The sequence below is a fragment of the Bipolaris sorokiniana genome, assembly GCF_000338995.1.
Source record: "Bipolaris sorokiniana ND90Pr unplaced genomic scaffold COCSAscaffold_6, whole genome shotgun sequence".
In the NCBI taxonomy this organism is placed as follows: Eukaryota; Fungi; Ascomycota; class Dothideomycetes; order Pleosporales; family Pleosporaceae; genus Bipolaris; species Bipolaris sorokiniana.
In genome coordinates this window covers 1,403,487-1,424,987 of record NW_006911900.1, presented here as the reverse complement: position 1 = coordinate 1,424,987, position 21,501 = coordinate 1,403,487, and the positions used below count along the sequence as shown (strand labels likewise).

Genomic DNA, 21,501 nt, shown 5'->3' with positions numbered 1-21,501 from the left:
TAATCATTACTCATTCAAACTATTCTAAATCACATTATTTCGTTCATGTACCGCATTCCGTTTCTTCCATCCCTTTGTTTTTCTGGTTCGCACAAGAAATTTACTCGTCTACTTGCACCCAATTGCCTTCGCCGAGCGAATCGGCATAAACGGGCCAAATGTCTTGCAATCGCCGCCGACCTTGTCGATAGTAACTTGTTTGCCTTGGCATCCGTCGTTATCGTATGCAATGACTATTTCATCGCTTATTAGTATATCAACAAGAACAAAGAACAAGAAGTGCAAAAGGTATAGCAAAAAAGGTAGAGGTGAGCAAGGAAAAGAAAGGAGAGAAACTTACCTTTACATCCACTAGGCAACTTCGCAAGATTATCCGCGGTGATCCTGAAGGAATCTGTGTTTCCGCTGAAGATTGGGGATGTACCGAAGCATTTGCCGTCAGTGGGAATGTACGAGACTGATACGCCTGAGCCGGTGCAGCTTTGGCCGCCCCAGATACTGAGGGGCACGCCGGCATCGAGGCTTGAGGAGGCGGCTAGGGGTGCGGCGGTGGCGCTGGAGAAGAGGGCCGCGAGGAGGAGGGTGGAGAAGCTCATTTTTGCGTAGTGGCGGAAATCTGGGAGAAAGATTTTGGTTTGGAGGAAGAGGAGTAGAAGAGATTATTTGGAGGGTTGTAAAGGTCGGTGTGTAGGAGATGTGTTGATTGTCTGGAATGAAGATAGCAAAGATGTAGGATAGACGCTTTCTTTTTATACATCTGTCAATGGCTACACGGCAGAGTATGTTTCATAGGAGTTGCATGGATACTCTTGTTCTTTGCCGGCTAAGGAGACCAATCTTACCGTTTGAATGCGCTTGTCCAACCCTTCCTCAGCGACTGCATTATTGGCAATTGCAGTAGTCACAGGCCCACCACTAGTGGGTTACATGGTTGGTGGGCGTGAACGGGACACGGTGAGGCTCGCGGTTACCCGCCCTGTGCTGCATCTCCATCACGGGCGTTTTTTTTGGTTGACAGGATCCGACGAGATCCGTTCTTTCTTTTTTAGCGAGCAGTACAGTCAGCATAGGCTATGCAAGCCGCGGTATCCCGAATAGCAACGTGAAGGTGTCTAGGTACGATCCTGGCTCGTTTTCATTTTGCCTGTAAGCCAACTTTGAACATGGCGGGCGGACAAGCTTCCATAAAAACGTTGTGGTGGCTGAAAGTCTAACGCTGGACTTTGACCACCGGACAGAGTTGATCCTCCTTTGTTTGTGCACTTGAATTTCCCCTTGATTCCTGGATACAAATTACTCGAATGATAGAAGAGGAATAGGTAGTGTGCATTGTTGACACGCCAGCATAGCGTGACGCAATAGTTGCAACTTTGTCGGCTGACTAGTACTTGTAAGTTTGACCATCGGCTGTATATGCTGACTACTAGCCCGAGCCGTAAAATCAGTTCGCCTATGTATGCATCGTTGGCCAGAAACATGCCAAAAGTCGGACCTATTGCTAAGAATTACTTCTTCAATACTCGTGTCTTGTCCCGCATTCATTGTGTAACGTGCAACCCATGAGGTTCGTCATAGCAGGCAAATCCGAGTACGCCAAAAGTCCTGCGTGTAAGCATGAGCTGTTGGATACATAGGCTATTTTCCTTTGACATTTCAGTTGCCAAATGGAGGTTATGACATCGCACTCTTCCTGTAGTTAAGACGCTGCTGCTGCGACCTGTATAGACGATAAACTGTGGTGAGGGTCTAGACAAAATCCTTCCAGAGACTGTCTACTGCAAGCAGTATTTACCCATTCCTTTGCATATGCAAGGCCCGTAGTACATATATGCGCCTTTTCGAACCAGCTGTCTGGTGCTAGGCCGGGTGGTGATAGTCGTTGACATGACATCGGCGTTCGTTGCCTGATGTGGATCTGCATTGCCGGCCCTAGTAATGGTGGACCTCTGAAGACTAAGTAGACGTTCCGTGCCGCGCGCTAGGCTCCAAGGAATACAAAAAGACGCAAGGCGGATCAGAATGTCATTGACGATGATGTGTTCTAGGCCTGAGTGCAAGCCGAGCAAGTGGCTGGAATATTGGCAGAATAGGGTCTTGTTGCGAGGCTTCACTCCCTCATCTAATCCTCTTTCTCCTTAGTTCCACGCTTCAAGTCCTCTTCGTTGGCTAACTCATGGCAGGATCGGAGGTGGACCATCATGCTGGGTGCATCGCCAAAAGAGGCTCGGAGGATCTGACAACACGCCATCCCGACCCACATACTAGAAAATTTAAATAACTATCGATCATGTTCTTCAGCCTCAGAGAGCAGATACGAGGATCCTGAATTTGACCATAGGCTAAATGCGAGCGAGCAGAGGATTTGATTCCAGGTGCTGGCACTGGAGTCGTGATACCGAGACGTTCAACCAAGCGGCGATATGTTTAGAATTGACGTTGGGCTGCTGGGGGATCGGTGCGGTTGGTGATGCAGCTGAATGTGCGGCTTATTCACTAGAATCCTGAATTCCAGCAGGGTGGTAATCCGGCCTGCGCCAGTACAGGCTAAATGGATCCAAGAAGCTAGCTATGCCGCTTGAATTCTTGAGTGCATACTTTGAGTTGGAATCCGGGTTGGTGGATGAGCGAGAGATGAAGAGCTCGATGGGAAACCATCTGAGATTGAGGCTGATGTTCATCACCCCACCCACCCCACCCAGCCATGTCCAACTATCGCCGTGGGGGTTACCCGCTGCGCATTATGGCCAAAAATCGAACAGACGACAATAGTCTATCTTACGGAAGCGCTAGCCACCCGCTCTCCCCCGTCCTTGCACAAAAAATGCATGACGCTGGTTCCTATCGTTGCTGTCTTCACCGCATCTCTAGCTGACGGGAGAGACCAGTCACCACAGATAAGAATTTAATTTGTAAATACTAATGTGCTGCCGTATGCTGGCAAACGAGCTCGCACATGAGGTCAGCTTTTGCACGATCTTCTTGCATTCCGTGTGTAGTGAACGCGATTGTAGGGTTGGCGTATACGTCGAGCCGGTGACTATTTTTACCATACGACGTTTACTCTTGCGTCTCCATCATCATCGCCGGTCATAGGTCTAAATCTGCCTCTGTCGTTGAACCACGTCTCCTTCAATTCAGTAACAAGGTTGATGTTGCCTTTCCAGCTTCCAGCTCCACGTTCATCTTGCCCTGTATGCATCAACCAAACAACCCTGCGCCTGCCAAGACGGCGCAACAGTACTCCGTGGCTCCATGAGATGAACTTGGTATAACGGGCTGCCATTCCTGTTCATTCTTTGGTTGGCGCCCTCTTCATTGTCTCAGTGACCGTTGTCTAACCGCAGTCTTCAATGAAGACATAAGTAGGCAACACGTGGTAGACTCGCCATCCGTATTGTGCAGCCTCGTCTTTGAAGAACCCCGGGTTCTTTGGGATAGTCATCGTAGTAGGGCCTGATGCCCCGCAAACAGAACCCTCGATATGGCCGATTGCAGTTTTGTATAACACAACAAATAAGCACTGGGAGCTCATAGAAGGTACAATACACGCGTGCTCGAGTGGCTTTGGCGGACTACGGGCAGCAGGGAGGCATTTCTAATGTCAAGTAAGCTGCGTGGCTGATATCAAGCACTGCAGGCCCTACTTACGCTGCTAATGACAGCGTATTTGCTATCAACAAGACGCTTCAACATGACCTGCTGCGTCTCTGCGTCTGCAGCTGCCAGCCTAGCCTTGATAAAGACAAGCTCCAGGATCGAAATGGATCGAAAGATAACGTAGTCTCTCAAAGCAAGCTTCGAGGACTCTTTCAAAACGATAGCAATATAAATCAACGAGAAGAAGTTGACAAACGGCGTGTCTGACCAGATGAATCGCCCTGTACGCCGAAGAGCCATAACAGGCATGGCAAAACTCTTCTTCTTACATGTTACTACAGCGGATGTCAGGAAGGTTAAGCCAAAGGTAGCTGCAATTAGTGCGTTTAGTACTCCTGTTGGAAGAGCTAGGTTCATGACGATTGCGGACGCAAGCGAGGTTATCAATAGGACAAACCCAGTGTTTGTAAAGTATAGCTTAGCCAGCTCGCTATCTTGATCTCTGGAGAAGACGGATGTGTAGCCGTCAAGCATGTCAGAAGTATCAATAGTAGTTTTGTCTTTGGCAAGAATGAATATGTAGTAAAGGACGGCTGTACTGTTACTGATTTCCTTTAAAAAGACGGTTATGTACGAATGCAGCAGCAATGCGCTGGCAAAATTAGTTTCCTGCTTCCATGGAACGGGTAACATTACTGTTGCAAAGGAGAGAGAGTGACGGAAGGAAGAGGCAAGATTGTTGCCAGCAAGGCTGGATAGGGCCTGGCTGTTCGTATGTGTACATTGTGGCGCACATGCTACTAACTACAAGGAGATGAGATTCCAGCGCCACCACTGGAGTAGTCGCATGAGCAGTATTGTAAATCGTCTCGTTCATCTCAAACCTTGAAGAAGATGATTGTAATCTGCTTGCTACTGAGCCGGCTGACTTGCTGGGAAAGCGCGGGGAGTCGAAGAGCGAGAAAAAAAGAAGAAACCGCACGGAAGCTGTGAGTTTGCGATAAGAGCCCGTAGCCTGTGCAGCTCGATCGTCTCGGATAGTAATTGTTGTATATGACCACCACGGCGATTGTGATAACCCCACCTTTGATAGCAAACCCAATTCTTCTTCATAAATACCACCCAAAACGCCATATTGCAATGCATGTTCCCTCTGCTATATGATACATTCTGCCTCTTTCTACTTGCTGCCCCTCACCTAAACTTGGCCGTGCCCGGTACATCCTTGATCTCTTCGAACTTGGTGCCCATCTTGACTACACTGTATCTGATAAGACGCGGGTCTAAACTCATGGTCCTGCGTAGGGCGTGCTGAGCGCGGGCACTGGCATCGAAGCGCATAATGAAGTGGTGGCCATAGTGATGTGTCGATTGCAGCTTCTTGGCCGGCTTGGGGAGCAGAAAAGTGCCCCAGTTGGAGACGCCGCGCACAACGCCTTGCTGATCGAGAACGATTTTTCCGGCGGTTTTAGCAATTCTAAATAAGAGATCGGGTCAGATGAGAGTATATTTCGAGGGACAGGTCCATAGTGTGTGGGGATTTACTCTTTGACTTCGGAGAGGCGGCCAGGCCGTACCTGAGGCGCTTGTCAGCACATGGACACATTGCAGGCAACTCAATGTGAATAATTATGTCGTACCACTCCGATCATTTCATACAGCATGTCTGGCGTCGGATTGCGCGCGGGTCGCGTGTTTTTGTCAGTCTGGATGCCCGCTCTCTCCGTCGCAAAAAGTGTTCGAAAGCGGCCAACCTTTCCGCCAAACCGCGGAAGAGCTCCACTTTTTTTACTAGGCCTTGGCGCGGCCGACCTACTGCTGCTATCTTGCCTATTCCGCCAAAGCTTCCCTCGATATACCTCTGAAGCTCTCGGTTTTTTCTTTCTCTCGCTACATTCACTGAAAAAATGGCCGCCCGTCTCTCCATCGCCCTCGCCGCCTGTCGAATCTCTTCTGTGGCTGCAAAGAGACCCTCGCTAATTGTGTGTCCGAGGTGGCAGCAGGTTGCTCAGAAGCAACGGCTATTCTCGGTATCTGCCGCACGTACGCTACTCCCGCACCGTAATTGAGTCGCAACAAGACGTCTCAAGTCTTTATACTTCAGACTGACGGTTCGTACAGTCAAGGAGAAGAGATATACAGAGGACCACGAGTGGATTGAGCTGTCCGCTGATGGCAAGACATGTACGTCGACTTGCTTCAATCTCCCCGCAATCCCCGCACCCCCAACCCCGACATACATCCTTTCTGCCTTGCCGCAAAAAAGACGTATACAATGGGTCGCGTGCGCTGACGTTTTGCGACACAGGCACTCTGGGTATCTCAGAATACGCAGCCAAAGCCCTCGGCGACGTTGTCTACATTGAGCTTCCACAGGTCGACATGGAAGTGGCCGAGGGCGACGTCATCGGCGCCGTTGAGTCTGTAAAGTCGGCTTCGGACATTCTAACCCCCATCGCTGGTGTTGTTTCTGAAGTCAATGAGGCATTGGAGACTACGCCAGGCAATGTGAACAAGGACCCCGAGGGCGATGCCTGGGTTGCAAAGATCACTGTGTCAGCGGAGCCTAAGGGCAAGACTATGAGCAAGGAAGAGTATGCCGCCTTTACCGAAGAGTAAAATGCCCAAGGAAACATAGGGACAGGCTATATGGTTAGATAATACAGGATACCTGCGCACATTCTTCAACAGGGCGCACCAAATATAACATGAATTTCACACCTTGATCTCCGTTGTGTCATAAGGTCATTAGATAGTCCGCTGACACCAAATAGTTCTGCTGCATTTTTGGACGTCTGCATCACTCATGGCCCTTATCTTTCATCACAATGGTCCCTCGCGCATGCTTACTAGCTGTTTTTTCGAACACCCTTTTGTACCTTTAAGCTCCTACATGATCCAACACCGTCTAGGCTCAGCGTTTCCGTGATGTAAAATAGACATTGACTAGTTATAAAGCAACAATGAGTAAGCGGCCAAGGTCGGTGATTCAGTTACTACATACTCGCACTCGCATGCCGAAAAAGGCAAGACTACGGGACACGAGGACTGCATCAACTTAATCGCGTGACATATAAGGGAAGCCCTTGTGTGGGCCGCAAAGAATGATTTATGGCTCAAGGTCAAGCATAGGGCAGCAGTGCATGGCGATGATACGCCTCAAGCTGCATACGATATGAGGGCTGTCTGACGTCATTTGATTCATTCGTATAACCACAACTACCTCAGCCCACCGACTCCATTGCACCCACCCATAACTGATTTTGACTGCCATTCTATCTAGGGTAATTTGGTAGAACAAACGCTTTCTGAATCTCGATCCCCTAAATAATGGTTAGACCATCATGCTATTCCCTCATAGTGACAATTGTTTATGTCTGAGCTGAGGGTTGGGCATACCGGAAAAATACTTGGATTATGCGGCTGCCAAATAAACCTGCATGTGGTTTCCACTAACCTGTCATTTCAGCTCCTTAGCCCAAACCGGTACATCTTGCATATCTGTTCAAAGCTATCCCTACGACGGCTCCTACCATACGTGCACCCAAAGGTTCCGTGTAAGGCGGCCGTTGTAGGTTTGTAGAAGATGGGAGGCCACACAGGCTGCAATGAATTCCCTCAGCACAATGATAACAAGTTTGCAGCGAATCAATTCAGATGAATAAAAAACACGTGTTCTTTGACATCCTCTCCATCACTAGAGGTCGTCGTCGACTGAAAATAGGATGTTGTAATCCTTAAAAATCGCCGATGATCCTGAAGATCATCATAAAAATAGTATTCTTACGCAACAGTCTAGCTCGAATGTAGTTGGAGGTCTCAACAAGTCTCATGCTTGATTGTTGTACAGTGTTTGTGGCCTGAGTAAGGGATCAAAAAGGTATGAGGTAAGACTTTCGTCAGGCACACCGCACACCATTACAAGAGCATATTCACCCCACTATGTATGTAACGCTATAACTAGGTCCAAATAACTCTAGACATTGTGCATCGATAAAAAAGCTATCTAGCATAAGGAACACAGAATGCCAAGCTCTATCAATCAAGGCTCCCTCCGCGTACGGCAAACAATCCAACAACTTCCTATCCCCGCTCGAAAAGGCTACAATGCGACATTGAACTCAGAATACATCCAGGACATTGTCAATGCAATCGGCACATGGGGCTGCCAACGATTGATCATAGTACACTCCAAAGCCCTGGACGAGAACACCGATGTTATCAAGAAACTGAAAGAGAAACTGGGCTTTTTTGCAGTGGCCTCCAAGTCTGGTGTCGGCGCACACTCCCCATACGATGATGTGCTGGATATAACAAGATTAATATATGAGAACAATGCAGATTGTGTAGTCAGCATCGGAAGCAGCAGTTACTCGGACGCATGCAAGATTGCCCGCTTGATGCACGCCAACCTTGCCACGGATAACCTCAACATAGAAACAATGGAAGCCCTGGTTGATCAAAAAAAGGGGAAAGCAGATGGCCTGAAAGACCCAAGCATCAAACTGATTGTCGTGCCAACCAGTCTTTCGGCCAGTGAATGGAACAACAATTCATCAGCGACAAATCCTCAAACACGCAAGAAACAGCATTTTGCCAGCGACCACGCAGCCCCGGATCTGATCCTTCTCGACCCAGAAGTAGCAGCTACATCGCCTCGGAAACTCTGGCTATCAAGCGGCATCCGCGCTGTAGATCACTGCGTCGAGACCGTACGTTCCGTTCCCATGTCAAGTAGCAAAAACCCCAAGAACAATGCTAATATTACGTCTTCTGTCTAGATGCTCAACAAACAGTGCACAGAGGAGATCTTCTTTCACATGGAAAACGCACTCCGAACGCTCCTGCGCGGCTTGAAATCCTACAAAACAGGTGAGGCAGACGACAAGTACTCTGAGCTTCTCGAAGGTATCGCAAATTGCCAACTTGGGGCTCGAGATGCGATGATGGGCCTGATTCTGTGGGATATCCCAATGGGGCTTTCGCATGCTATTGGGCACCAGTTGGGCAGCATTTGCGGCGTTATACATGGTGTTACGTCGTGTATCATGCTTGCGCCTGTGATAAGGTATACAGCGACCAAGTCGGATAAGCAGGGGGAGATTCAAAAGCGGGTGCTAGAGATTTGGAATGGGGCGTTGTGTGCTGAGGAATCGGATCTTGCGGATGCGGTTAGTGGTTTTGTCAGGTATCTTGAGCTGCCCAGAACGCTGAAGGAGGTTGGTGTTGAGAAGCAAGAGGATATTGATAAGGTGGCTGAAAGTACATTGACGGATGTTTTTGGAGCCATGGAGGGCATGGGCGGAAAGGAAGATGTGCTTGCTATTTTGGATTCTGCAAAAGGCTGAATGACATCGTAGGCCTCGCTTTATCTTAAACTTCTTTTTTATTATCTCTTCAATCTACTCATTCAGCCAAGCACTCTCTTCTCAGCCGGAAAATATAACTCCCTCAGATCCTCCAAGGGCAACTCCTCAAACGCCGCCACGTCATCCACGATTACATTCGCAAGTTCCGCAGGCAACTGCCCCTTCCCCGCCCTCCTCACGGTCCTCCAAATCTCATAGATCCTACTACTCTCCCTAAGAAACTGCTTCGACCGCCGAAACCACCCAACCTCGAACCACTCCGCCTGCGCACCCTCGCAAACAGGGACCTCCCACTTCCTCGTCTCCTCCACATCCATCTGCCCCCAAAGCGGCACCAACACCTGCGCCTTCGCTAACGCCGTTAAAATCGGCCCCGTCGCCTCATCCCACGGTACCACCCTCCTCACCGGCACCACCTTCTCCCCCTTCTCACAACCCTGCTGCTGTTCACCCGGCGGATCCCACATATCCACACAAATCCTCAACAAGGCATCATCGAGAATCCAATACAAACTCTCGCGCTGACTATTCAGAAACCGCTCGAGCCCCACCCCCGGATGCCGCAGCACATGCACGCCCCAGTCCACCAGCAGACATGCCGCCGCGGCCCACGAACTCGATGCAACGAGGCTGGCGAAATGTCGCACTGTGGCTGCGAATTCGCGCGTGCGGTGGAACAGCGTGGTGTAGATGCGAGGGATGCTTGAGAGGCCCTGCAGATCAGCTAGGATGATGGTGTTCATACTAGAGATGTCGCGGGTGAGGGCCAGGGCTGCGGCTGTGGGGGACCATGTTGTGTGTGGTAGGGGCGCGAAGAAGGGTGATGGGGTTGTGAGTTTTTGACTAGTATTACTGCCACTGCTGCTGCTAGTACTGCTGCTTCCGCTGGTGCTGGTGCTGGTGCTTGCTGGGTGGGAGGAGCTAGTACTAGATGAGGATGATGATGATGATGGAGAAGGTTGCTGCAACGGCGTTGGAAGCATGGTGAGACAGGGAACAAGGTACGTAAGGGCCCTTGCGACTGCTTGCGCTGCCTTGTTTTTCCTTAGGGGACAAGGCCAAATGCCGTGGTAAGGGTGCGGTTGTGTGTCCCTGCGAACCAGACCTCGTGGTCGGCGGGTGCCCCGGGAATAGGTAGTGGTATTACGTCATCAAGTGCTGCGGCTAGTGGGTGTTTTTACGTACGGATACGGTGTACGTCTTGAACGCAGGTTTTGGTTTCAATACTATGAGAAAATAACAACAGATTTGATGTATGTATAGCTGGATGTTGATTTTGGCCCCACTCGACACGTGATAGTGTTTGTATACAAGATTAGACGAGATTGATGGACCCTGAACAGGCCTGTTACCCATGTTTTAAGGAGTGGGGCCGTCACTACGATATCAGGACTGTTCTTTTTTCTTTTTCCCTCTCTTTACATGGAAATGACCAAACTCAATGAAGCTAAATTTAGAAGACGTTGTAGCAGACGGAAATCTATATTTGTCAAATATTTACTAACTATCCATTAACGGCGCAAACTTGATGCAACTATTCAGTAAGAAAGAAACTACAAAGGTTGTACCTCTCTATACTTAGATACCAGAGGATATGCACAGTACTCATACCTTTCCCCACCCCCGTCAAGAGAGCAAGAAAAAACCTAATCCAGACGTATTCGACAAGAGCAAGATTGAAGGTGCAATATACCAACCCCCACCTCCCACCCAATTCACTCAACGAAAAACCTCAAACCTCACCTTTTCCTCTTCCTCCCAGCAACCTTGCTCCGTCTCCGCCTCACCCTTTTCTCTGCACACTCATCGCAAATCCACTTCCCCTTCGGCACCGTCTCGGGCGTCAATCCCACACACGTAAAATGGAACCACTCCGTCGCACAGCCCTTGCCGTCGCAAGCAATCATGTCGTTGGTGTCCGGTGTGCCGCAGAAGCAGTATCCAGGCTCTGTTGTTGTAGACTCTGGTGTAGTATGCTCTGGTACAACACACTCTGGTACAGTAGACTCTGCTATCGTTAACTCCGGTATCGTAACCTCTGGCGTCGTAGACTTTGGCGCAGTAGGCTCTGGTGTCGTAGTCTCGGTTGCAGTGCACTCTTGCACCCTCACCCCATCCCTCCTCTTTTCCCACTCCTTCGTCATCTCCTCTACTTCATTCGCTCGATTCAACAGAGCCTCCACCACCACACCCTCTTTCCTTTTCCCTCCCACAGCCAACGCCACCGCATCTTCCCACAGCTGCACCCCATGTACAGCGCAATCGTGATGGCTCACTGTAGCCAAACCCCCTCCCTCCTTCATCCCACCCAAAAAGCCATCCTCCACCGTACCAGAGGAAATCTTAACCTTCTTCGCCGCTGGCGCCGGCACCTCTTCTTCCTCATACCCTCCTCCACACGCCTCGCACACCCAGCCCCCCTCCTCCTCAGGAAACCCAACACAAACCCAGTGAAACCACCTAACTTCGCACTTCGCTTTCCGCGCACACTGCACCATGGGCCCCATGATATACGGCGGGTCCTTGCAAACGCACACGCGTGGCGGCGGCAGTGTTGGCAGCGTCGGTAGAGATGTGAGAGTTTGAGCCAGTCGGCACTCCTGACAAAACCAAGGTTCGTTGCTGAGAAGGTGCTGGTGTGTGAGGCCTACGCAGTGCATGTGGTAGTACCGCACTTTGCATTTTTTGCTGGCGCAGGCGATGAGGGGGTGGAGGTAGGTGGTTTCTTGCGGGGTGCCGCAGTAACATACTGGGGCTGGGGTGTGGGATTTTGTTGCGTAGAGGTATTTTGAGGTTTCTATTGAGGGTGGCATGGGTGTAGCTGGGAGTGTTGATAGTGGTGATGATGATGATGATGATGATGAAAATGAGGTGGACACTTTTTTGATAGTAGTGTATGTGAGTGTTTGGTTTTACAGAGGGTATGGGTTGAAAGACTTTGGGTTGAGGGAGATTTTGAAAAAGGTTTAAGTGGAGGGATACGAGATCAAATGGGCAGCGTGAAAGCGCACGGTTGCGTTTGGTTGGAGGATGACGCAGAGTTTATTGTACTGGGTGACGGTGACGACGAGGTGAATTGACTTGACAATAGCAAGGTTGGCAGGAGAGGAATGAGAGCAAACAGATCGGCACTCCATATTGTTTACATTATAAATTTGATTGCGTTGAGTGAGTCTCGGGTTTCCCGGTAATACAGCAGAATATTGCACCTGGTATTGTACTGGTACATACTGCAATAGAAGTTGTCGCGATCCCATCTACCGCATATTCCTGTGGACAATTATGGTAGTCTTGGCAACGCAGCGCTTCACTCTCCATGGCCGACAACCTGTCTCCTTCCGTGGACCCCTTCCCAATCTTCCCATAGACCTTTCCAGACGTCCCTTTCACTTCTGCCTAGACCGGCAAACATTGCATCCAGAGTCTCTCTGTGCAAGCTCGCCGTGCCCACAACCTCCCAGATGCCAGGCATCAACTTCTCTCTCACATTCTGATCCAGCCTTCCGTTGAGCTGGAAGCGACAGAATGACGCAAGGAGTGGATACAAGAAGTTACTCGCCTTCTCACGAGCTGCTTTGATCGGGTCGTTGAGATCCTTGGATTTGCGAGATTGATGATGTTGGTGTGCTTTTGTGATTGAAGACTGCGGGGGGTTACAAAGTGTAGAGAGCAGCCGTGTGAACTGCGAAGCATTGGCAGCTGTGAGTCGTACAGGCTCTGTGGCTATAGTGGTTCGTAACCATGAAGGTAGTGCGCCGCTTCGACTAGCATTTGGAATGAACAAGCAGAACAAGAGGCCTTGCAAAAGCGGCAAGAAGAGGTGGAAGCGCCCTCCAAGACGGCCCCTGTGTACAAGTAGGATCAGGCGACTTGTGTGGCAAAACCTTGAAAATATTGATGGAGCATATCGAGAGGGCAGTGCAGGGCTGCTTCGCGAAGTCAGCTTGACAAGTACGCCGAAAACGCACTCGATACTGTATTGCGACGCGAGTGAAGGCTTATCATTCAAAATCGTGTCTATGCAGCTGAGGAGGCTGCTGAATGACTCATAGTTGGGGCACTCAGCAAGCAAAGCACAGAGCTTGGGCAACAATGCTAGTTGCTTCTGTTTCAGCTCAGAATTAACTTCAAGCTTGTCGTCCATTGTTGAGGCAAGGTCGTTGAGGATGCGATATGCTGTGGCAGAGTTCGGTGGCCTTTGATCAGCAGTCAACACTGCAATCAGATCCAACTTCTCGTAAATGGCAAGAGGTGCGAGTGCTTCTTTTAGTGTAGCGTACACGGCATTCTGCACAGAAACCGGGCTCCATTGTACAAGCGTGAGCGTCAAACGTAATAGCCATGTCATATCAGGATACAGCTCGAACTTCGTGACCAAGTTGTATACGCGTGCGACATATTCGACGACGTCGGATCGAATCACGACGTCAGGTGCTTGGTATTCATCGAGGTCTACAGCATTCTTGATCCACGTCCGGAGCCAAGTCTGGACACGGTCGAACAATTTGGCTTCTCTCAAGGTAGATATCGATAGATCGTTGAAAGCATCCAGAGAACCCTGTAGCACATCGATGTCTGGACTGCTGAGCAACTTCTTCAGGAGATCGACGTATCGCTCAATATGCAGAAGATTGTTCTGTTTCTGGGCTGATGATGTCGCTCGGAGAATTGAAAGCCTCGCTAATGAGCATTGATCCGTAGCCTTGGTGATGGAAAGCAATCTCCCTGTGAATTCGATGACAAACTCCTTGTTTTTTGGCTGGGTTTGGTTAGGTAGAATCTGCATCAGTGTCTTGTGAACAAGCTCCCTAAGAAGCTGTAGGACGGTTTCCGTTTCCACATCTTGTTGATGCAGTTGCTCCGCGATATCGAAAAGCACGTTGGCTTCGGTTGACACTTGTGCCGATGCATTCGGCACTTGCTGGAGGTGGGCGACAACGCTCAAAAGCTCAACTGGATTGGATTTCCCGGAGGTCAAAAGCTCAGTTATACGGTCCAGTATCGACTTTCTCTGTTCGCGAGCAAGCGCCAGAGGATTGATGTGAAGGATGGCTTCTGCGACTGCAGTGTAGATGCCACCATCAGCATCTTGTCTAAGAACTTGCAAAAGTGCTGCAGAATAAGTACTTTGAATTAACGCGCTCCCACTCTCGGCGATAGACTCAGAAAGTGACCTGCAAATGAGATCGCTGGAAACCTTTCCTAGCTGAGGAAGTCTGGACAAGATTCTGTATATCGCATCGCGGCAAGCATTTACCTCAAGAGGCTCGAGTAGGTTGACGAAGTAGGTACAGAAAACTTCCACCATGCGTTTGTCGTCTTCATCTCCCAACTGCATAGGAGAGAGATTCTCCAGGATCTTCTGCATCCCATTACGGATTGCGTCTTCAGAACCAGGCACTGTTTGAAGACGATTGCATGCGTTGAAGCAGAAGAGCATAGCAGCCGCTCGTGAGGACGAGTCCGTGTTTCGGCCTTTGTCTCTGCGTCCAGAGGAGATGTCCTTGGTAGCCTGCTCAAGTAGCGGATATAAGAGCTCCTGCTGTGCCGGGAAAGAAGCGTGCATATTAATTGGCCAGAGATCATCTAGCAATTGGCACAATGTGAACCAAGAAAGGTGGAGCTGTGTGTGGGAGCTGTAGGTACCATCTTGTACCCAAGTAACATAAGTGAGAAACAACGCCTGAAGGTCAGACTTCAGTGCCTTGACGATGTTATCTGATCGAATGGATTGAAGGAAGGCGGGGATGAGGACAGCGCTGCTTGCCGCGTTCTTGTAAGCTGCAAGCTTCTTGACCTTGACATCTTCTTTGGACGCTGCTTCTATCGCCTCGTTCAGTTTCGCCAACCGCACTTCATGCTCTTGAATAAGAGTCATGATTTGGCCCTGGGTGAGAGACTGTTCAAAAACACCTGCCAAGGCAATGTAGAGGGCGCGATCTTGCCAAATGATATCTTGTCGATCTTTGAGAGCCTTGCGTTTCCCATGCCTGTAACTCTTGATCAACTGATCATCCCATCGGCGAATGAAGCCTAGCAAGTTGCGGTTTCGTACAAAGGCTGACATGAGAGGGATGATAACCTTCTCTAGCATTGCTCTTCTCGTCAATTGTGTGTTTTTGGTGATTTCCGGCTGGATCTCAGTCTTCTGGGCCTGCCTCTCATCGATAAACCCTTGACCACTCAACTCCACTGCAGATATCTGCTCGAAAATGAACTCGACAAGCTCAGTGTGGTCTTCTTGTGTTCGTTTGCTGCCGGATTTCGATCCTATGACGAAGACCGAGGTGTCAAGCTCGATCAAAGATGCAATCAGCGACCAGTGCACCTCCTTCTCTTGACCTTCTGGGTATTTGACTCCGCAATGGTACCAAAAGATGGTTTTGACAAGGTCTGGACCCAGAGTAACTTCATGGACTTGCAGCACACACAAAGCAGCACTGAGAGCAGCGACAGCGGTTTGGCGTGTAATGAACTCCGGAGGAGTCGTTAGTGAACATCCCGCGCACTCGGCAAGTGTAGAAAAGACAGCTTGCAGCCAGGGTTTCTCCATTGCCCTGCTTTTCGGTGTTCGAGACGGGGATACGCGGATGGCCAAATCTAACAAGTGGGGGACTGCATCGAACAGGGATGCAAGTCTTGTTGGCAGAACATCGCCGCCATCCTCGATCTGCGCAGCTTGGAGGAGCTTCGCACGCAGAGGTTCCAAGTTGCTGGCCAACACTTGGGCGTCCCGCGGCTTTGGGGCTTCGCCCGAGGAAGGACCACTGCTGGTCTCGCCAAAGAAAACCGCTCTTGAAGGTGCAAATAAATGTCTAATTAATGACTTGTCCAATGCTGCAATCGCGCAACTGACGGCATAAGAAGGAGCATTTGAGACACCTCCGTCGCGTAAATCCTGTAGGTATACAAGAAAATCCAACGTAGGAATAAGGCACTCTGTACTGAATTCTTCAGCAGAAGCACCAGTCTCGTCTTTTGCATCCACTGTCCGTAGATTCCAGATTCCGTAGGGCAGGGAGAGGTCGACGAATTCAGCCCAGCGGTGGTCCAGATGTGTGTTTTTCGAAGGAGTACTTAGAATTTGGTAAACGCTCGTGAGCCAGAACCTCAGAATCCGTGAAGCTTGCGCACTATCGGTCCTCAAGACCATCTTCATAAGCTCCGCTTGGGTAGTATCGTCTCCCTTGTTTCCTGCGGCCAAAGCGGTTATTGAGGCTACGACAGATCGAATTACGCGAAAAAGATGACCGAGTTTTGCTGGATCGAGAGTTGCCATTCTCAAGGGTGGGCTTTGCACAGTTCCGCGCTTTCGTTTCTTCGATGGCTTGCTGTCTTCTCGGATGGTCGCGCTCGACTCGGAATCGTCATTCATGTGAACATCCTCGGATGCGCCTGCAGGCTGCACAGTGGGGTCCTTGTTGAAGTTCTCAACAAGCGCTCGTTCGAGAATGCTCGGGAAACTGGCGTCGCGTAGATGAGGTGCGCTTCTCGAAACAGGGAGAATTTGAATCATCCATTCAAGAAGCTGCCAACCGTTCGAGTTTCCCCGCGCTGTGCGCCCTACTTCCAAATCATCCTTTAGTTTGTCAAGTATCCAGCGCAGAACCCATTCTGCTCTTGCTCGCACAAGTCGCTGTATTATTCTAGCCTTTATATCCTCCTCTGTTACAGTAGCCCAGTCGTCGGGAAGGCCTATTATATGCGCAACTTGGGAAATTTGTTCGTCTAGGTCAGAAAAGTCCTGATTGATGGCTTGCAGCCGCGGGCGGGTCGACGCAGGATCGTTCTTCGAGGCCTATTCGCATGTCAGCTACCTTCTTGACAGAATATGCGCCTCTTACTCACTGGCTGAATTGGCGCCATCTCGTCACCTCATTCCTCGTTTGCAGTTGCAAAAGCTAAAGGAAGTATAGTGGTCGAGCAAAGCAGCGGTAGTAAGGTCGAAAAAAGTTGGGCACAGACCAGACGTACCCTTGTCGTTCCTGCCAAGGGCCGGCGACGTCAAAGTTCGGCATTCCCAGCTGTCGTGCGAAGATCATCAACACCACGTCGAGCCGCTCCCATTCACCTCTCAGCACACCGAGTGCGCCGTTGCATCCATCAATTGCACTCGATATATCCGCTGCCATGGCCGAAAACAACCCCCAGCCCGTTGCGTCCATCTCGCGTACCACTCGTCCCATGAGCGAGGCTCTGCTCAACGAAAAGGTAGAATAGCCACTCCCGACACAATCCCGTGATGAAGGCATTGGCAATCTCTGGATTCGAATTGGGGCGTCTGTGTGCTTGGAGAAAATGTCCTCGCATGCAATGGTGGGGCACAATGCTCTCACGCGACTCGGATGACTGCCCCATGCCAACACCACCAACCCACACCGATAAGCAGCACAAGATTGGGTTCGAACAAGGCTACTAACACATGTCCACAGTGGGATCGCTGCCTCTCCTCAATGCTCATCCGCTCGGGTCTCGGAGTCTCCTTCGGCGTCATCTTCTCGGTCCTCCTCTTCAAGCGACGCGCATGGCCCGCCTTTGTTGGTCTCGGTTTTGGTGCTGGAAGGGCATGGGAAGAGTGCGACAACGTCAGTTTCCCTCGACGCACCAACTTCTATCAAGCACGTAGCGTCCTAACCGTGCCAAACAGTCATTCAAGCGAGCAGCAGCACCCTCGAAAGACGGCCTCCGCGTTATCCGGCCATAAACGACTCTTGACGTGCGAGTGGGGGACATTGATCGATACCATTCGGTGTGGGTTTGGAGCTCTGCATAACAAGTATGCAGTGTACAGTAGGACATGGTATAGACCATCTGGGCAATTTAAAGCTGTTCTTCTTGACCTTACCCGTTCTATCTATGTCCGCTATTCCCTTTTACCATTTGCAAACCCGAAAAGAACATCCCCCTCACATCCTCCTCCCACAAACCTTTCATTGACGGTGGTCCTCAAATGTATACCCCTCGACCCCCTCAAGCACAGTAAACCAATGCGTAGTAAATGTAATATGCTCATACAGCTCCCTCCCCGCCGCCCGCGCCTTCTTATGCCACGGTCCCAATCCACCCCGATACGCATCTTCCCTGCTATGCCAGAAACCTGTTCACAACCGTCAGCTCAATCATCTCCAGCAAATCACGTGGTTAATTCCACCGAAAAAGAAAGAACATAGGAATGAACATACAAGTCGCCAAATTCCTCCTCTCCAAATCACTCTTCCCAAACCAATACTTCAGCAATCCCCCCGACGCACACGCCTCCGCATGACTCTCCTCATCCAACTTGTACAAATAATCATTGTCAATGTTGTCTTTGAGTTTGCTCCTGAAGACAACGACGTAGAACCGTGTTTCGGGCCACTTTAAACCCTCCCTTTTAACAAGTGCGCATAGAACGTCGAGTACGACGTCGAGGTTTAGCGCGGAGGTGTAGTGGGCTGTGGCGTAGGTGGGGAGAGTGGGCTGAAGGGATGTTAGGGCTACGGCGAGGAGGAGGGAGGGAAGGGGGAGAGGAGGGGTGGAGAGGGAGAGATAGTGGCCTGGTTTGTTGTAGGGGGATGTTATGAGGGAGTCCGAGGGGGTTGAGTTGGGTGGTGTTGTTGGTGTAGGAGCTTGGGTTGGAAATTTTGGGACGGCGGCGCTGATGAGCTGAGTGTAGGCTGCGGCTTGGAAGCGGTGGGCGTCGAATTCGGTGGTTATGAGAGCTGGATCCCGAAGAGTGATGCTGCGGAGTGGGATGGATTTGTTGGGTGAAGGCGGTGTAGGAGGGAGTTCTGTTATTTTGACATTCGGTTCCTTGAGGTTCGGTGCTTGGGCTGGAAGAGCGATTGTGTATCCTGGACTCCCCATGGTTTTATTTGAATATTTTTTCTAAAGTTGAGCTGTCAGACCTCTCTTCTTTCCCTTGTACAGCTGGTGCCAGGATGCTGCCTTGAGCATCCAACAACACTTACCTTTATCGTTTCTTTACTTTCCAGTCGTTTGATACGTAGGTTTTGCAATTCTTTCTTAATATTTATATTCGGTTTCAAGCCCCGGAAATTGTAGTGTGTTGTTCCTTGTCACTCAAGTGTTGATTGATGATGGTACGCGGTTCGGTCATATTCCGCTCCAAGCACGTTTAATCACGCAATTTTGGTAAACGCCATTTTAGCCTCCTTTGTGACTTGGGCCCACACATAATACGGATGGCTCTAAGTCGGTATACCTTGAGTGAAAGGACATTGGTCAGTCGTAATAGGGAGAGTTTTGTACAACTTCGTTTCTTGAGCCGGTTGAGTTACTCGATCCGAGCTGGTACGTGTCCCTCTTTACCAAGTAAAGTCGTGCGGTGAGGGGACCCTGCAGCAACTAAAACACACAGGATACTTACCCTAGTTGAAGGAAAGTCGGTGGCTACTGAGCACGTCACAGCACTTAGACGCCGTGACGCAGAAAACTCTCAAGGGATGCGTTGCAAGGGTCTTGTCTAAAGTTAGTTTCATCCAATTAAATAATGATGCGGATGTGTCGATCTCGCCCAATAATCAATCAGCCCAACGCGAATACATACATCAATCCATGATTGTCGTCAGTGCCAGGTTATGCATGCGCTGATAACCAAACGGGTGGTCCTCCGTGACGGGTACCTGGCAGCCATACTCTTCTATGCATGTGTCAAAAGGCTTATTCTGCAAACGGTTATCACCAGGAGGTAATGGGAGATCGGAGCCTTTAGCTCTCAGTTCTGTCTTCAGCTCCATTAAGTTTCCCCAGAGAAGGAACAGTTTATGCTCAAGCTGCATGAGCACCTTGGGGTTATTCTTGAGGCTGTGATGATGTCAATCAGCATGAACTAGCAACGATCTAAAGCTCTCTTACTCTTGCGCATTCAGTTTCAACAGGTACTGTGCTGAGGTATCATTCACAACAACACGCAGCTTCTCAGACACACCGTCCCGAGGTACTTCCGCATCTTCCAGCAGGAGCACAAATCCCCACTCCCATCGTTCTTTCGGGCATGTACTGTCAGCACGCTGCTTTTCAGACCGCTTAGCCCAGTTCGGATCGTTTAGAGAGTGAGCAAAGAGTTCGAGTTTAGGAGGGAATACATCAACTACGCGCACACGAGATCGGTACCGGCAATTGACAAAAGGAAGTTCATAATCATTACACTTTTCAAGTGTGCGCACACGAAGATGAGGGTTGTGTATGATTTCGGAGATTGTGGAAGACTTCATGTCCACGTGAGCACATCGGACTGCGTCTGGGTCAGTATGGATCAATAAGAGATGGCGTAAGTCTTACTATTATTGTTCACGCCACTACGTTCGACTTCCCATTCACGGGCCTTCTTCTCAATTTCTTGCTGCTCAGCTTCTTTCTCAGCCCGCAATCGTTCTTTTTTGGCCGACTTCTTGCTGTGTGATGTTTTGGCAGAAGGTTTTTTAGCTTCACTCTGTATTTTTTCGAAAGCCGTTACACCGCCACGCTTGTTCTCGTATTCTTTCCGTCGGCTGTCGATTTCCGCAATTTCCGATGCGCTATTCAAAGGACGTATGTCGACCTGTGATTTGTTGACTTTGTCTTGATGCACTGCGCCCTCAAGTTTGCCGCGGGCAGACAATTTGACTCTCATGTTTCGTATGAAAACATAGTCACCAATCGCCAAATGTTCTCTTGCCCAGTTCGCGTTTTCTTCGTACAAGGTAACGCTGAGAGTCAGGTATCCGTATGGACCTTTCCAGTGTTTATCTACAATATGATAGCTATCTTCTTTTTCAGGGTCGGCGTAATAAAACATGCTATCGTTTGGAGTGTAGTCGGTAACTTTCAAGTCGACTTGACCCTGATAGTGGTAGATGTTGACAACCTGTGCTCGGATGTTCGCGAAAGTGTTGAATTGCAAGTCTTTAATCAAACAGTCCTTTTTCCCTGTTTGGGTCTTGAACGCAGCCGTCGTTGCATGCTGTCGTATTGGCTGGCTTAAACCAGAAGAGGCGTGCTTCAGGTGTATGACAGCCATTTGCTCTGGGATTGTGGGTTGCGAAGCCCCCCAAGACGAATCGCAGGGGAGCTTTTGACTGCCGGCTTGGTAGGCATGGCTGAGCTCCGGGACAGGAATCATGCTGCTAGGGAATACGGTCATATGAGTGAACTGTCTGTCGCCAATGCATTCCATACGCCCAATCCATTGCTTAAGCTTGGCATTACGAAGAATTACGACATCTCCAAGACCAGAGATCTTAGGGAACCTATTTGGTGGTTTGAATATGCGACCATTAATGGAGGAGTAGATACTGGCAGAGGCGTCCGCAAAGTCGTCTTGGATGGTGAAGGAAAGAACATGGTCGAGTCCTTTAGATGATTTTGGCCCATCGTAAGCGACGAGAATGCCTATCAGATTGACGCTTTGACCTGCTGATGTTGCGTCCTTGATGGCAGTGAAGCCGTTGGGCAACTGCATGGTAGCTGGGAGTGGTGCCAAAAGCGGTTTAGCGTGCTATTAGGCCGTCAAAGAACAGGCACATGTCAATACATATGCAATTACACAAAAGGC

General features: G+C 49.8%; 12 protein-coding genes across 12 annotated transcripts; 4 read left to right on the top strand and 8 right to left on the bottom strand.

The window, feature by feature from the left end:
• Positions 1 to 108: 108 nt before the first annotated feature.
• Positions 109 to 596, bottom strand: COCSADRAFT_160115 (uncharacterized protein; the record flags this gene model as incomplete). The annotated part of the gene is made up of 2 exons (XM_007701429.1): positions 109 to 233; positions 341 to 596. The coding sequence occupies 2 exons, from the start codon at positions 594 to 596 to the stop codon at positions 109 to 111; spliced, it is 381 nt and encodes a 126-aa protein (XP_007699619.1).
• Positions 597 to 723: 127 nt separating this feature from the next.
• COCSADRAFT_318390 (uncharacterized protein) lies at positions 724 to 1,105 on the top strand. Its single transcript, XM_007701428.1, has one exon. It carries the CDS (start codon positions 850 to 852, stop codon positions 1,096 to 1,098), a length of 249 nt encoding a protein of 82 aa, XP_007699618.1. The 5' UTR covers positions 724 to 849; the 3' UTR covers positions 1,099 to 1,105.
• A 1,903-nt stretch (positions 1,106 to 3,008) lies between these two features.
• On the bottom strand, positions 3,009 to 4,290 carry COCSADRAFT_356468 (uncharacterized protein; the record flags this gene model as incomplete). The annotated part of the gene is made up of 3 exons (XM_007701427.1): positions 3,009 to 3,285; positions 3,340 to 3,595; positions 3,649 to 4,290. 3 exons carry the CDS (start codon positions 4,288 to 4,290, stop codon positions 3,044 to 3,046), a joined length of 1,140 nt encoding a protein of 379 aa, XP_007699617.1. The 3' UTR covers positions 3,009 to 3,043.
• A 22-nt stretch (positions 4,291 to 4,312) lies between these two features.
• On the bottom strand, positions 4,313 to 5,325 carry COCSADRAFT_36471 (uncharacterized protein). The gene is made up of 3 exons (XM_007700985.1): positions 5,238 to 5,325; positions 5,143 to 5,174; positions 4,313 to 5,074 (listed from the first exon to the last, which is right to left on the bottom strand). The coding sequence occupies exons 1-3, from the start codon at positions 5,259 to 5,261 to the stop codon at positions 4,792 to 4,794; spliced, it is 339 nt and encodes a 112-aa protein (XP_007699175.1). The 5' UTR covers positions 5,262 to 5,325; the 3' UTR covers positions 4,313 to 4,791.
• A 114-nt stretch (positions 5,326 to 5,439) lies between these two features.
• Positions 5,440 to 6,323, top strand: COCSADRAFT_36470 (uncharacterized protein). Its single transcript, XM_007700984.1, has 3 exons — positions 5,440 to 5,640; positions 5,719 to 5,781; positions 5,906 to 6,323. Exons 1-3 carry the CDS (start codon positions 5,505 to 5,507, stop codon positions 6,214 to 6,216), a joined length of 510 nt encoding a protein of 169 aa, XP_007699174.1. The 5' UTR covers positions 5,440 to 5,504; the 3' UTR covers positions 6,217 to 6,323.
• Positions 6,324 to 7,622: 1,299 nt separating this feature from the next.
• On the top strand, positions 7,623 to 8,945 carry COCSADRAFT_160112 (uncharacterized protein; the record flags this gene model as incomplete). Its single annotated transcript, XM_007701426.1, has 2 exons — positions 7,623 to 8,309; positions 8,379 to 8,945. 2 exons carry the CDS (start codon positions 7,623 to 7,625, stop codon positions 8,943 to 8,945), a joined length of 1,254 nt encoding a protein of 417 aa, XP_007699616.1.
• Positions 8,946 to 9,031: 86 nt separating this feature from the next.
• COCSADRAFT_48684 (uncharacterized protein) lies at positions 9,032 to 9,721 on the bottom strand (the record flags this gene model as incomplete). The annotated part of the gene is made up of 2 exons (XM_007701015.1): positions 9,032 to 9,137; positions 9,210 to 9,721. Coding segments are annotated over 2 exons (618 nt in total), but the record flags the coding sequence as incomplete, so codon positions are not given.
• Positions 9,722 to 10,765: 1,044 nt separating this feature from the next.
• On the bottom strand, positions 10,766 to 10,915 carry COCSADRAFT_46425 (uncharacterized protein; the record flags this gene model as incomplete). Its single annotated transcript, XM_007701013.1, has 1 exon — positions 10,766 to 10,915. A coding segment is annotated over one exon (150 nt), but the record flags the coding sequence as incomplete, so codon positions are not given.
• Positions 10,916 to 12,026: 1,111 nt separating this feature from the next.
• On the bottom strand, positions 12,027 to 16,935 carry COCSADRAFT_318330 (uncharacterized protein). Its single transcript, XM_007701425.1, has 2 exons — positions 16,815 to 16,935; positions 12,027 to 16,764 (listed from the first exon to the last, which is right to left on the bottom strand). The coding sequence occupies exons 1-2, from the start codon at positions 16,830 to 16,832 to the stop codon at positions 12,274 to 12,276; spliced, it is 4,509 nt and encodes a 1,502-aa protein (XP_007699615.1). The 5' UTR covers positions 16,833 to 16,935; the 3' UTR covers positions 12,027 to 12,273.
• Positions 16,936 to 17,096: 161 nt separating this feature from the next.
• Positions 17,097 to 17,670, top strand: COCSADRAFT_160108 (uncharacterized protein; the record flags this gene model as incomplete). The annotated part of the gene is made up of 3 exons (XM_007701424.1): positions 17,097 to 17,177; positions 17,399 to 17,551; positions 17,614 to 17,670. 3 exons carry the CDS (start codon positions 17,097 to 17,099, stop codon positions 17,668 to 17,670), a joined length of 291 nt encoding a protein of 96 aa, XP_007699614.1.
• Positions 17,671 to 17,896: 226 nt separating this feature from the next.
• Positions 17,897 to 18,812, bottom strand: COCSADRAFT_170940 (uncharacterized protein; the record flags this gene model as incomplete). The annotated part of the gene is made up of 2 exons (XM_007701423.1): positions 17,897 to 18,063; positions 18,149 to 18,812. The coding sequence occupies 2 exons, from the start codon at positions 18,810 to 18,812 to the stop codon at positions 17,897 to 17,899; spliced, it is 831 nt and encodes a 276-aa protein (XP_007699613.1).
• Positions 18,813 to 19,516: 704 nt separating this feature from the next.
• Positions 19,517 to 21,408, bottom strand: COCSADRAFT_170939 (uncharacterized protein; the record flags this gene model as incomplete). The annotated part of the gene is made up of 3 exons (XM_007701422.1): positions 19,517 to 19,772; positions 19,824 to 20,202; positions 20,250 to 21,408. The coding sequence occupies 3 exons, from the start codon at positions 21,406 to 21,408 to the stop codon at positions 19,517 to 19,519; spliced, it is 1,794 nt and encodes a 597-aa protein (XP_007699612.1).
• Positions 21,409 to 21,501: the final 93 nt, after the last annotated feature.

Bases quoted from the DNA above. Each gene is read 5' to 3' on its own strand.
- COCSADRAFT_36470 (XM_007700984.1), top strand. From the start codon at position 5,505: ATGGCCGCCCGTCTCTCCATCGCCCTCGCCGCCTGTCGAATCTCTTCT. The intron at 5,641-5,718 runs GTACGCTACTCC...CGGTTCGTACAG, and splicing joins ATTCTCGGTATCTGCCGCAC to TCAAGGAGAAGAGATATACA. The intron at 5,782-5,905 runs GTACGTCGACTT...TTTGCGACACAG, and splicing joins GTCCGCTGATGGCAAGACAT to GCACTCTGGGTATCTCAGAA.
- COCSADRAFT_36471 (XM_007700985.1), bottom strand. From the start codon at position 5,261: ATGCTGTATGAAATGATCGGAGTG. The intron at 5,175-5,237 runs GTACGACATAAT...CAAGCGCCTCAG, and splicing joins TGTATGAAATGATCGGAGTG to GTACGGCCTGGCCGCCTCTC. The intron at 5,075-5,142 runs GTAAATCCCCAC...TCTCTTATTTAG, and splicing joins CGCCTCTCCGAAGTCAAAGA to AATTGCTAAAACCGCCGGAA.
- COCSADRAFT_318390 (XM_007701428.1), top strand. From the start codon at position 850: ATGCGCTTGTCCAACCCTTCCTCAGCGACTGCATTATTGGCAATTGCA.